At 38.4% G+C, this 14343-nt stretch overlaps 1 protein-coding gene and 1 long non-coding RNA gene across 3 annotated transcripts in view; one reads left to right on the plus strand and one right to left on the minus strand.

Annotated features, from left to right (window-relative positions):
* TGFBR1 (transforming growth factor beta receptor 1) overlaps positions 1 to 12471 on the plus strand; it is a 99929-nt gene extending 87458 nt beyond the window's left edge. The window contains exons 7-10 of one of the 2 annotated variants that reach the window (XR_012655260.1): positions 753 to 877; positions 3014 to 3144; positions 7588 to 10054; positions 10093 to 12471. Coding sequence is in view for 1 of the 2 variants with exons in the window: in XM_032787132.2 (XP_032643023.1) it covers positions 753 to 877; positions 3014 to 3144; positions 7588 to 7713 (382 nt within the window). In the remaining variant the exon portion in view is untranslated. Of the gene's footprint in view, positions 1 to 752; positions 878 to 3013; positions 3145 to 7587 lie in introns of both variants that reach the window. The other variant, XM_032787132.2, reaches the window with a different exon arrangement.
* Positions 1 to 14343, minus strand: part of LOC142046342 (uncharacterized) — a 934987-nt gene that overhangs the window by 520000 nt on the left and 400644 nt on the right. The gene's annotated exons all lie outside the window — the stretch shown is intronic.

A 14343-nucleotide genomic window follows, 5' to 3' on the forward strand; every position in this document is an offset into this window, starting at 1 on the left:
CTTGCAACACGTTCTAACTTGCATGTTTCTCCCTTCTTCCCCATGCTCTTTATGAATGCCCCCTGATTCAAAATTCCTCTTTTGTCCTTCAACCCACCCCCTTCCTCAGAACTAATTATCTTCTCCCCCAGATCCACTGCTGCTGCCACTACTCCTGTCTCTGTGTGTCTCCTGGATATTGCAGCCACTGTGTTGCTTGTGCGCCTTCCCCTTGTAAAGATTCTATGGCTCTAGCTTTCTGTCTTGCTATCATCTCCCCTTCCTAAAACTGCAGTAGCTCAGAGGCTGCTTTGCTTCTTGCCTCCTTTCACCTGCTGGAATAAAGCTATTGAACATATTTTCAATTTATAATCAAATACAGTAATTAATCTTAACAGTTGAGGACTACAAACACAAGCCTCAAGGGTCATATGTTAGACACCTGGAAGTAACTGAACTGTTATTCTTCTTACCAAAGCCATGCAGATTGGTGTCTGACATAGGGTGGGATATTGAAAAACACTCAGGATTGGCCTAATTGCTTCTGTTGACTAATTCAATAGGCATTTTACCACTGACTTTAATGGAATCAGAATTATGCCAATATGCAGTGATTGAAAATTCTACTGTTAATGTAGTACGTCATAATTGTCCTAATTTATTGATGTCTGTTAAGCCAATTGGTCAATGTGTTGGAGCTGAGGAAATACTGAAAAATCTTAGTGTGCAGTATGCATTTTATGTCATAAAAGATATTCTTTTCTTTTTAATAGATACATGGCCCCTGAAGTCCTAGATGATTCCATAAATATGAAACATTTTGAGTCATTCAAGCGAGCCGACATCTATGCGATGGGATTAGTGTTCTGGGAAATAGCCCGGCGATGTTCAATTGGTGGTACGTGATAATCCTAAATTGAGCATATTAAATTATAAGTTTTTGTACTGATTGAAGAATCTGAACAGTTTTGCATACGTATTTTCCACAATCATATTTTGTTGTACTGCATAATTTAGCATACTTTCCATGGTTTATAGTTAGTTGTTTTTTTTTTTTAAACCATTTTATCTTTTGCTTCAATCAACTAGTGTCAAATAATGAGCACTTCTCAAGTTTCTTGACTAGGGCTTATCTGTAAATGATATATGGCTAAACCTGGAGTAAGTTGAAGAAACTGCTCTTGAAATTGAGAGCCACCCCTCCTTACGCCAGAGCAGAATTTGTCCCAAAAGTCATATAGAGAAAAGGCAAAGTTGGTGCCCTTGAAAGCGTGGGACTGACTGCACTGGTAAGGATCTGTGCGAGTAATGTTCAGATATCTAATTTAAAACACAATTTTTCTGACACAAATCATCTTGGGAAGAAACAGAAGTGTGTTTATAGTTGTAAAAGGCACTGGTAAGATCTCCTCTGGAACACTGAGCAGCTCTGGTCTCCCATCTTTAAGGAAAATAATTTCAAACTGTAACAGGTGCAGAGAGAGGCTACTAGGAAGATTTTTAGATGAATGGAAAAACCTGCCATATGAGATAAGACTTGACTTAAGCTTGGCTAATAAAATGAAAGCTTAGGGAAAGTAGGATTGCTTTATATAAAAACATAAGAGGGATAAACACCGAAGAGGGAGAGGGCTTATTTCAGTTACAGGCCAATGTTGGCACAAGAACAAATGGATATAAAGTGGCAGTCAACAAATTTTAGGCTTGAAATTAGACTAGGGTTTCTAACTATCAGAGGAATGGAGTTCTGGAACAGTCTCCCCCTGGGAGTCATGAGGACAAAAAAATCTAACTTGTTTCAAGACTGAGCTTGATAAATTTATGGAGGGTATGGTCTGATGAGGTTGGCCGTATTCCAGTTTAAGCAATCTGCTGTTCCCAAATATTTCCAACAGCTGTGGATGGGACCCTAAATAGAGAGAGCTCTGAGTAACTACAGACAATTTTCTTCCAAGTGGCTGGCTGGCCGGTGGGTCTTGTCCATATTCTCAGGATCTAACTGACATTTTCTCCAGGTCAGATTGACCAAGACCCTGCGGGGGATGGGATTCTGATTTCCTCTGTAGCATGGGGCACGTGTCACTTGCTAGTTTGAACTAGCATAAATGTGGATTTTCTAACTTGAAATCTTCCATCAAATTTTTGAGGACTTCAGTAACTCAGCCAGAGGTTATGAGCCTATTGCAGGAGTGGGTGAGGTTCTGTGGCCTGCAATATGCAGGAGGGTCTGACTAGATGATTTTGATGGTCTCTTCTGGCCTTAAAGTCTAGGCGTCTGTCAGTAGTAGGAAGTGTACATCTGCTCTTCCTTGCGCAGTACTAAGACTTATTCCTAAGTATTTAAAGTGCAATATGGAAAACTTTCCCAATATTGGAGTATGGTTATAGTTGCTCTTGTATTGTGATTCACATTTTCATTTTAAGCCTAGAACAGCATCAGTCATACTCTTTTAAAGAATCACTTTTCAAATAAAACTTTAAAATAAAAACAAAGAAAATGGGCAAAGGTACTTGCAATGGAATTTGCATTTTGTCCACATTGTCCCATGTAAATTGCAAATTGTATTATTACTTGTTTATGCTTTGTGATTCACTTATTTGTAAATAGATGTGATAATATACACAATGAAAAGATCAGATGCAAATAAGCTGTTTTTAAAAGCTTTTTATGAATATTTTTAATTTGTTTCATTGCTGATGAAACAACCAATTTCCGTTCAAATTCAGGAAGACACAATTTCCACAAGCCTGTATACATTTTTCTAAAAAGTTACAAAGCACTAAATTGAGGCAGTTGTGTGAGCTTGGTCAGTCACTTCACTTCATTGGTAAAATTGGATGATATTTATTTCCTTTGTAAAGAGATTTTAAATCTGCTGATTAAAAGTACTGTATAAAATAAGTACTGAGTTATATCAGCCTCCCCCCCCGCCCCCCAAAAGAATACCCAAAACCTTGAGAATGAGTTTACAAAAAACGTGTAATTGTGGTGTTAAACAAAAAGAAATGCTAAATACTTCAATCAAAACTACAGGAATACATGAAGACTACCAGTTACCATACTATGACCTAGTCCCTTCAGATCCTTCAGTTGAAGAAATGAGGAAAGTTGTTTGTGAGCAGAAGCTGAGACCCAATATTCCAAACAGATGGCAAAGTTGTGAGGTGAGTATTACTAAATGTGCAAAAAACTAAAATAATTCATGAAAACTGCAGCTTTATATTTTTAAGTATTTAAATCAGTTTTTTGTCTTGGTTTTTGTAGAATGGAAATGTGTATGTGCCTCTGAGAGAACTTTAATGGCTTTGTGATAATTATGAATTTACTGCATGATGCTGGTCAGTGGATGTGGTTATGCACAGAAATTTAAAACTCTTACCAAGGCAGGCTAGTTTTGACAAAAGAATTCTCAGAGCCTTTCCCATGGCTAAAGTTTACTTGTCCATGAAATTAATGTGTGACTGCAAATGACACAGAACAAAATTATCCAGGAAACCTCACTGCAGATCAACAAAAGTATTTCATTACTTCTAATTAAAAATATAATAAACTGAATAACACATGTTCCAGAGGATAGTTTTTACTTACAATTGCAGGATCATATAAATGTCTGGCAAATGACCAGAATATTAACCAAGGAGCGAAAAAAATAATCTGTGTTGATTGTACTTGGTTTGCAGTCTTCAAGGTGTAAAATACCAAATATGATATAATGGCAATCATTCATTTCCATTCTCTGGGTCTCTTTTTGTTACAATGTCCTAATGTAGACAGATTTGCAGCAGTGACGTGGTGGCAAAAATGAAGGGGAACACTCAAGCCTTCTGTACACTAAGGCGATTTCTACAATATGTGGATTATAGTGGTATAGCTAAGGCCCTGTAATGTAGATCCAGCCTGTCGCAATGAAAGGGATTTCTCTGTTGCTGCAGGAACACTGCCTCCCCAAGCAACGGTAGCTAAGTTGATAGAATAATTCTTTTGTTGACCTAAGTGCAGTTACACTGGGGATGAGGTCAGCATAAATACTGAACTAGGGTGTGGATTTTTCACACCCCATAGTGCCATAGTTATGTTGATCTAAATTTTAAGTGTAGACTAGGTCTGAAATAGGATAAAGTGAATGAAGGGCAGTTTACATCTGAATGGATTATCTATATTAGTTTAATGTGCTTTAACTTTACATCTTTAGTTAATTCATCTTATTTTCCTGAGTATGCCTGTGTAGACAAGCCCAAAGTCTGAGGGTATTTAGCTAATCCAGGGGTTCTCAAACTGGGGGCTGGGACACCTCAGGGGGTCGTGAGGTTATTATTTGGGGGGAGGGGGGGATTGCGAGCTGTCAACCTCCACTCCAGACCCCACTTTGCTCCAGCATTTATAATAGTGTTAAATATACAAAAAAGTGTTTGTTTGCTTTTAATTTGTAAGGGGGGGTTGCACTGAGAGGCTTGCTATGTGAAAGGGGTCACCAGTAAAAAAGTTTGAGCCACTGAGCTAACCTCATTCATCTCAGTAGGTGTTGAGTGACGTTAATTTAAAACGTGATGCCTTCCTTGATGCTTAAAGCCTCCTTGTCTCCTACTCAACTGTCGAACATTTACTTAGTGCAAAAGGCTGATACTAAACCAATTTAAGTGGCTCCTAATTTTTAAATTCTGCATACTACAAGTTAAATTACACTAGATATTATACTGATTGGAATGAACTGAGATTGGAATAAAGGGTTAAAAGCGTAGAAGCAATACCATGTTTTTAAGTCTGCTACTTAGATCTGTGCAGTCTATCATTTTACAAAAGATTATTTTCCTGACTATATTTTAAAGTTCTAGCTTGAGTACTCTACCTCCTAGAGTTCAAAGCTATTAAATTATGAGTAAGAACATAAGAATGGCCGTATTTAGGGTTACCAGATAGCAACTGTGAAAAAACAGGACAATGGATGGGTGGGTAGGGGGTAATAGGCGCCAATATAAGAAAAAGGCCCAAAAACCAGGACTGTCCCTTTAAAAATGGGACATCTGGTCATCCTAGCCATATTGGATCAGATTAGTGGTCCATCTAGCCCCAGTATTCTGTCTTCCAACAATGGTCAATGCTAGAAGAAAAACAGAACAAGGCAATTACCAAGTAATCAATCCCCTGTTGTCCAGTCCCAGCTTCTGGCAGTCAGAGGCTTTAGGGACACCCAGAGTATGGGGTTGCATTCCTGACTATCTGGGCTAATAGCCATTGGTGGACCTATCCTCCATGAATTTATCTTTTGAATCCATTATTATTTTGGCCTTCCACTCAAACAAGTTCACAGGTTGGCTATGCATTGTATGAAGTACTTTACTTCCTTATGTTGGTTTTAAACCTGCTGCCTATTAATTTTGAGTGATCCCTAGTTCTTGCGTTATGTGAAGGGATAAATAAAACTTCCTTATTCACTTTCTTCACACCATTCATGATTTTATACATCTCTATTGTATCTTCGCGTTACTCCTCTTTCTTTTCTAAGATGAAAGGTCCCAGTGTCTTCTAATCTTTCCTCATGTGCAGGGCTTTGGAGCTGTGCGCCGGCTCCTCTCCAGCTCCAGGCAAAAACCTGCAGCTCCACTGCTCCGGAGCTGCTCCACACTCCAGCTCTGGGCTCTGCTCCAAAGCCCTGCTTATATGGAAGCTGTTCCATACCCCGATCATTTTTGTTGTCTTTCTCTGTACCTTTTGCAATTCTAATATACCTGTTTTGAGATGGGGCATCCAGAACGGAACACAGCACTGAAGGTATGGGTGTACCATGGAGTTATATAATGCCATTACAATATTTTCTGTTGAGTAATACAGACATGGAGTGTAACCACATTTGCCTTCTCTGTAGACTGGCACTGAAAGTAGACCTGTAGCAAGGGATATTCAGGTTAGATGTTATGAAAAAAATTCCGATAATAAGGATAGCTAAGCTCTGGAATGAGTTTCCAATGCAGGCTGTGGAATTCCCATCTTTGGAGGCTTTTAAGACAGATTGGGTAAACACTGGTCAGGGATGGACTAGGGTTACTTGGTTCTGCTGCAACACAGGGAGCTGGACTTGGTAACTTCTTGAGGTCCTTTCAAGCCCTTTATTTCTGCGTATTTTCCAGTCCCCCATGCCCTCTAGAGTATATTGATTGTATAGCTAAATTATCTAGGATTTTTCAAGATGAGCTGCGTATACGCATTCCACTTCAGGTATGTACTCGAGTGAGAGACTTTTTTTGCTCAGCAGTACCCATTGGGGCAGCACGTGCTCCAAGTGTCCTCATGCCTTCAGCTGAGGACACAAAGGGCAGAACTGTCCTGATTCCCCCCTCAGTTCTTTCTCACTGCTTGTGGCTGTTAGTTGGAGGCTATGGTTGGAGGCATGAGGACACATAGGGTGCATGTGCTGCCCCAATGGGTACTGCTGACCAAAAGTCTCTGGACTGAGTACACTGGGTTCATGAACACACAAAGTAGAACGTATGTCCAACACATCTCAAAGAACCATAGTGACTGTACAGGTAAGTAATCATTTCTTACTTGAGTGGGATCTTTCTGTGTTTGTAAAAAGCACGAAGCACATATTCACCTATGAAAGCTCCTGCTCCAATATGTCTGTTGATCTATAAGGTGCCACAGGACTCTTTGTCACCTTTTTACAGATCCAGACTAACATGGCTACCCCTCTGATACTTTGTGTTTGATACTTTGTGTTTGATATTTCTGGGCCATCTAGCACCTTGGTGCCATGGCATTCTGACTTAAATAATGCACCAGGAACAATGATTCTGGAGTTTTCGTACTATTTGGGAATAAGAATTCTCGATAACTTGCCCTTGGACCAGCTTTTTAGTACTGCAGTTTCAACTCTTTACAGACTTTCATTTTCTGGTGTCATAGGTCTTGGCGAAGGTTCAAATTTTTATGTGACTTTAGAACATTACTGTTTTGATAGAACTTAACTCTACAAGGGGGTGGCAGTTTAATTTTATTCAGTTTTGATCTCAAAAAATGGGTGACTTTCTTTGAAAGGTTAAAATGTCTGCAGTAGTTCTTGAGCACTGTTAAACAAAGAGCATGAATGAATAACTTTTCCCCTTGAGTTGAATTATGGAGTATTCTGAAGCCATGCAGACTTCTCCTAAATTGATAACTAAAAAGGTATTAATTATTCTTTCAGTAGCATGCAACACAATATGTTCTCACATGACAGTTCTAAGTAACAAATGAATGTTTTTTCTCTTGAGTTTTTTCAACTGGAGGCACAAAACACCAGAAGTACATATCTAATACACTTGAGAGAACAATTTCCAGGCAAGCTAATTTTTCATAAATATTTTATTATTCTGCATATGAGCCTAATAGGGTAGTGAAATGAGTGTTACAGTTCACCTCAGAACTTTTTTAGAAACCTTTTATTTTTCTTAAACAAAATGAGAATCTGGATTTCCCACCACAACACACTTGTTTTTTGCATATCACAGTAGCACCAATGACAAAAATTTCAGAAATGTGAATTCTAAGTCTAAGGCACAGTAAGGATGGTTATTCAGGGATAGAGAAATGTATATACTTTTTTCCTTTTCTTTTCTTTTCTTTTCTAGGCATTACGAGTGATGGCCAAAATTATGCGTGAATGTTGGTATGCCAATGGAGCAGCTAGGCTAACAGCTTTACGCATTAAGAAAACATTATCACAGCTCAGCCAACAGGAGGGCATAAAAATGTAATCCTGGTTTTACTACTGAAGAGTGCTTTAAAGATCCATATCTGAATCTGGGTGGCATGTTCAGAAGGTTAATAGCTCTACCTCACTGAGGGAACAGAAAGATATTGCTGCCTTTTGATACTTCATAGGAACATCAGTTGTTAGCCCCTGGATTTCTGTGAACATGGTAAACAGTTGTGTTTTGGGTCTTTTTTGTGCACTATGAACACCTCTTTCCCAGGACAATTACAAAACATTGTGTAGTCTAGCTTTATTTTTATTAACATGCAACTCTATTTTAAACGTTGATTACTGGTCTTAACTTTTCATTAACTGTACTGAAGACATGAAGATCATTAAGGTTTTGGAGCAGGTTCACTACACTGTATACAGTGCATTGAGGGTTCTTAAGTGATTTTATTTGTGGTTGGTACAACTGAGTATTCTGAACCACTGCAAAAATTTTCTTTGATTCAGGTTTTGAATGTATTATTGCAGTATAACTTTCTAGCTATTAAGCTTACATCTATTGGATACCTACCTTGATTTACAAAAATGACCTCGTTTACTTGTGGGGAACATAATTTATGCAACTATATTTTGTATACTGTTACTGAGTTTTCACTTATTCAGAACGTTGCATTGCCTTCAAAACAGATTGTACTATACCAGTAAGTGCCACTTGTGAGTCTTTCTTTCTAATGCAAATCAATAGTAGTATACAACGTTTATGGTACTTGTGGTTTCAAAACAGTTCAGAAATGGAATTATTCTTTTGCTTAATGACATAATTAATTCTCAATTTGGCATGTAGCTGCATCATTATTGGAATACCTTTCATTTAACCAAGATCTGATTATTAAACCACTGTAAGAATTTAAATGGTATGCAAGTTAGTTAATTCAGTGTTATGTTCAAGAACTGTGCATCACATGTAATAAGTTCTAATTATATCTAAGAAGAATTTTTTTTTAAATGAATTGGCCCTCTTTAAACGTTTGTCGTACTCTTATCTAAGAAAACCAGCAAGAGGACTAAAGGGTTTTTAAGATAAAGGGAAAAGTCATTTGTGAGAGATTTACTTTTCAGTTTCTCAAAGTCTTTCCTTTTTCTTGAACAGTATTATTTGCAAAGACAAGAATTAACTTTCTATAATTAGAGGTGATTAACTGTAATATTGGGCTTGTTTTATTAGGAAGTTAAATGCTGCTCTCAAATTATATATGCATATACTGTGTGTATGTGACATGCACTCAGTGGTGAGCTGCAAGACTTTGGATACACACACCAGAAGATTCTGGTGCCCTTGTTATAGCTACAAGAGCAAAGATAATTTGGGTTGTCATTAGAACCCTAAAAAAATATGCACAGAATTACTCAACCTTCGAATCTCCAACAGGTATATCTTTTCACAGGATTTTAACAAACTTTTAAGATACAGATTGTATCACTACCTATCTGTCTCTTAAAATTGTTAAATGCAATGGGAGCGAGGGGGAAATCAGGAGAATCTTTGTCCTGAAACTAAGTTTTTAACAATTACAGAAATCTGCTTCGGTAGCAGGCATTTGCTTAATGTTAGCTTTACTAATGCACAAAAAAAAAGATTGCTATATGCACAACATATCTCTCTCTCTGACACACACGTACGTACATACACACACCCTAAGTCATCTCTCAGTCACACTCACACACCTTAATCATATACCCCACACTGCAGTTTTAACTCTGTTCCCCTTTAAACCTTCATATGCCTGCTTAGGGAATTTTTCCTCAGTACAAGTAGCTATGTGGAGAAAAGGTAGTTTGGAGAAGCAATTTTAGTATTGCATGTGAAGTTGTGTTGCTTTCTCTGATATATGCTCGCTGTAGTAACAGTAAGGTGTGTTGTGCCTGTGAGTGAAGGAGAAGAGGATACGTACTACACCTCTACCCCGATGTAACGCGACCCAATATAACACGAATTCGGATATAACGCGGTAAAGCAGTGCTCGGGAGAAGGGGCTAGGCTGCGCACTCCGGCAGATCAAAGTGAGTTCGATATAACGCAGTTTCACCTATAATGCGGTAAGATTTTTTTGGCTCCCGAGGACAGCATTATATCGGGTAGAGGTGTATTAGGTGGCATAAGGTTTAATTGCCTTGCTGTCTGAGATGTCCACTATAAATTGTGCAATGTATAGCAACCCTAACTGCTTTAGTTTTTTGTTTCTTTGTAATGTAATGCTTAACTGAGGGTAAAGCATAAATCGAATGGGGATTGTAGACCTCCAATGTGGGGATAGAAGTGCAACTGCTGACTATTCTATCAGCTGCTGAGCGCGAACCCCCTTTTCTGCTGTAGGATAAAGTCTGGCAGAAAAGTGAAGCTCCTAACGGAGAATGATTGATTGGATCTGAGCACGCACAGATTTGAAGTTTGCATATGCCTGCCCCATCTAGTCAATCAGGCTGGCATTTCCTCGGCCCCATCAATCAAATTTGTGTAAACTTGGCCATAATTAGTCAGTGAGGTTTGTATGCATAATCAGTCATGTCTCTGTGCACTTGGACTCATCAATCAAGTTTAGGTGCACGGCACATCAACTTCCAGTTATAACAGGAACAGATAAAATAACCCTAAATACAGTTTTTAAAAAACAAACATCAGATCTGTTCAGCATCCACCTCTTTAGAAGGTTTTTTGTAGATTGGTCAACAATACAAAGTAGGACTACCATGGAAGAAATTAGAGCCCGAACCAAATTTCAAAGACTTCCCATTTAAAAAAATTGAGGAGAAACCAAGTAAAAACTTGTATCATTCTTATACCCTCTGAATTTTCTAACCCTGGGTGGTATTTCACACTGTGTGGCTCCCTATTTTAGAGAGAGAGGTATTTGTCACATTTTAGATGCGGAGCTAACTATGGAGTACCCACCAGGTGTGTCCATAACTTTGTATTCTGTAATCTGTATTTTGGGATTTGATAGTTGAGGATAGGTGATTTTTAGGGTTTATTTTTTGTGAAACCATATTTTATTTGACCTTTACAATAGCAGTGAAATGGATATATTTCACAGCTATGATTTTAGAAAATATTACACACTTCTGTGTTATATAAAAAAATACAATACTATCAAGCTAAAAGAACTAGAGCCAGATGCACAGGATTGCAGCAGGCAATTTGCTCCAGTCAGCTGCACACTGAGATATATAGATAACATTGTCTTCCCCACCTACTAGCCATAGCTTTCTTTTAGGAAAAAAATGCAGCTTTTAAATTTGTCCTCTGAATTTTTCAACACTTTGTAGTGGAAATTTGCAAAAAGAAGGTGGATTGATATATTGTCCAGTTTTAATGAAGATTACTTTGAGGACAAACATATGTGAATGATATCCTAAAATGCACAACAGAAACATTTTGAATAAGCCTGTACGTACCTTGGGTTCAGATGACACACAAATAATTTGTTTTGTTCTTGTGTGTTTCCATTATACAGTCTGAATGCCTTTATTGGATGGGTGTGTCTGGATATTACATGCAGCTTTTTATGTTACCTGTGTAAAAATCATATATGTGCACACATTAATATTTTTTAAACTAAGCTTGTAAATCACCAGATGTGCTCTGGGACATCCAGGGGGACCAAAATATTTTAGCATTCAAAATATTAATTTTATGTCATCTCAAGGGTATACCAAAACAATTTGATATAAGAAATACTGATGCAAATGTTTGTTGTAAATATACATACACTATACATTCATTTCTTCAAGGTTCATGCATTTTATTAAATTGGCATATTAGTAGCACTAAAGCCTCACTTCAGATTACAGATGTGGCCAGACAGCTATGGACAAACATAAGGAGGATTGTTGGAAACAGACTGGTACTGAAAAGACTGAAAAGTCCCATTTGGGATACTGGAATTCTTCAGGGACCCTCCAACCTTGAAAGCTGGAATTCTGGGACGTTTGAGAAGCTGCCTGTTCAGCACTCGCCCTCTTTCTCCCCCAAATTAAACTACTTTCACTTGTAATCCTAATGCAGACTTTGTATATAGGGATAATGACATTGGGATTGACTCGGTGAGGACTTTAAGCTATCAAATGAAGTAAGAGGCTATTTTTTTATTTTATTTTTTTTACAAAATAATTGTGAGTTGAGTGCCATGAAATCTTCTCTTTAGTTAGCTTCTTGTTTATATTGTGCCATTGAAATGATTACGAGGGTGTTGAAATTATTATACGTGTAAAAGAAAAGCTTCAGTGTCAGTTGCTTTAAACTTAAGTTACCTCTTAAAAGACCAAGGTACATTTACCTCATTGTGTATATAATGTTTAATATTTTTCACAACATTCTCCAAGTTTGCAATTACACGTTCCTAGAAAATATGGGTATTGCGAAATTTACAACTTCAGTGGTACTAACTGTATTGTTTCTTGTGCTCAAAATACGCACTCTTTATTTTCTGTATTTTATTGTATTTCTGTATGTTTGTTGCTGCTTTGTCAATGTAGCATCTGGCCTTCCAGAGCTGTGTAGAATAATGCTTTGTATAAATTCTGCATTTTGGGTGGTAAACTTGAGAATCCTGTACAGATGAGTTTGTCATTTTTTTTTAAACCTTACAAATGTGTGCATTTTCCCTTACATTTCTGAAAATTATGTATTGTATTGGTAGAGTATACAGTACAATGGATTGTAAATAGGAAAGTACAAGAGATGCTTATGTTAAGTGCTAACACTACAGTAGAAAGATTGAAGCAATGGAAATAAATTACTTTTTTCAAAGTAGATAAGTGAGCTATGTCTTGTCTTTTGGAGAAAGTGGAAACATGTAAATATAATAGTTACAGAGAGCAGGATGCTCTGATCTGCTGTGGCCACTTTATGCCTGGTAAGTGGTATAAAATGGGGAGGTGGTTGGTGGAGAATTCCCCTTCTGTAGGGGAAATCTCTGCTGGTATAGTAGTGGCAGAGGTGGCTTGCAAATGCTTGTGCCAATCACTCCACATGATGGCATAAGGGAAATGAGGGGGTTTGTGAACCTCCATCAGCACAACTGATCTTAAGTACCTTATATCAGTGATTAAAGAGTGTGCCTCCTGCTGCTCTGTCTGCTGAAGATGAATGGCTGAGTGGAAGGCTGCCACTCTCCACTATGTCCAAGAAATAGTGAGGAAATTGGCCCGGCTGTTAACTCACTGTAGTAGAAGGTCTACCACACTCAGAAGTGAAATGGACTGTTCCCTCCAATGACTCTCTGAATTATTTTTCTCCCACCTATCAACCAATTCTCTAGAGGTAGATGCCAGGAACAAACTGGGTAAGTAACCTATCCAAGTCTACACCATATGATCATGACCCAAAAGTGCTCAGACTTCTTTGGACAGAAGTCCTGCTCACCCACAATCCTGCAATTCCAGATAGCAAACGATCTTTCAAGCAATCAGAATCAGACTGTCCAGAGATCTCATCCAGTTCCATTCTATAGTTTTCCTGTATCTCAGCTACTAGCTGATCAAGAGTCCATGATACAAAGCAGTACTGTCATCCACTTAGATGGACTTTTTTCTCTTTTCCTGCAATTGGATCTTCAGCTTAATGTAAGAAAATCCACATTAACCTCTCTGCAGAAAATAGACTTTGTAGGGGCATCCTTGGATTCATTGACAGCCAGCATCTACCTCCTCGTTCATAACCTTATTAAATCTGGTCAGTACCATTCTACGGAGTTCTCATACCTCAGTAAGGAACTGGCTACAGCTCCTGGGTCATATAACAGCTTGGCCTTCTATTTAGATAGAACCAAGCAATTTTAGAAGTCCCCTAGACTGGTTGTTTCCATCGCAGATAGATCCAAAGGGTCCACAGTCTCCACCCAGAGACTGTTGAGGTGGCTCTCACGTTGTTGCTTGTTATGAAGCTGGTCCTCAAACCTTCCCTCCCTCTCCCGCAGGATGATAGCCCATACTACCAGGTTGCAAGCGATGTCCATGGCATTTCTCAAAAACATTCCAGTATCTGAGCAATGTAATGCTGTTACATAGTTTTCAATACATGCATTTTCTAAGCACTGTGCCTTGATCCATGCCACTAGATCCAAAGTAGCACTGGGTAACACAATTCTGTCTTGCGTTCTAAACTCAATTCTGACGCTCCCACCTCCCTTTGGGGATACTGCTTAGGAGTCATCTGAAGTGGAGCATGCACAGAGACACTACTGGAATAAGAAGAAAATATTATTAATCCAGTGCACTAACTTTGATTTTTCGAGATTTGCCCTCCCCCCGGCATGGGTGCTCCACTACCCACTCTTCCCTTCTGTGTCAGGCTGTTCTCTATGGGAAGTTTGGATAGACAAGGAACTGAAGGCATTTCTCCCACACAGCCCTATATAGCTTTGGTGTGTGGACTGAACAGACATGGCTGACCAAAAAAAAAAAAACTCCAATCCAGATGCACACCTGAAATAGAGCAGTTTTTGAGTAAATGTTTTCTTGACCTCAACTTCCGGTGGCAGTGTGTTCCACAGCTTAATCACACATTGTGTGAAAAAGTGTTTCCTTTGACATTCCCACCTTTTAATTGAATGCCCTTATCTTTTAACAGAAGAAAGATTTTCCCCATCTGCTTCCCATTGACTTTTATATACTTATATCATGT

Source organism: Chelonoidis abingdonii, chromosome 2 (assembly GCF_003597395.2).
Source record: "Chelonoidis abingdonii isolate Lonesome George chromosome 2, CheloAbing_2.0, whole genome shotgun sequence".
NCBI lineage: Eukaryota > Metazoa > Chordata > Testudines > Testudinidae > Chelonoidis > Chelonoidis abingdonii.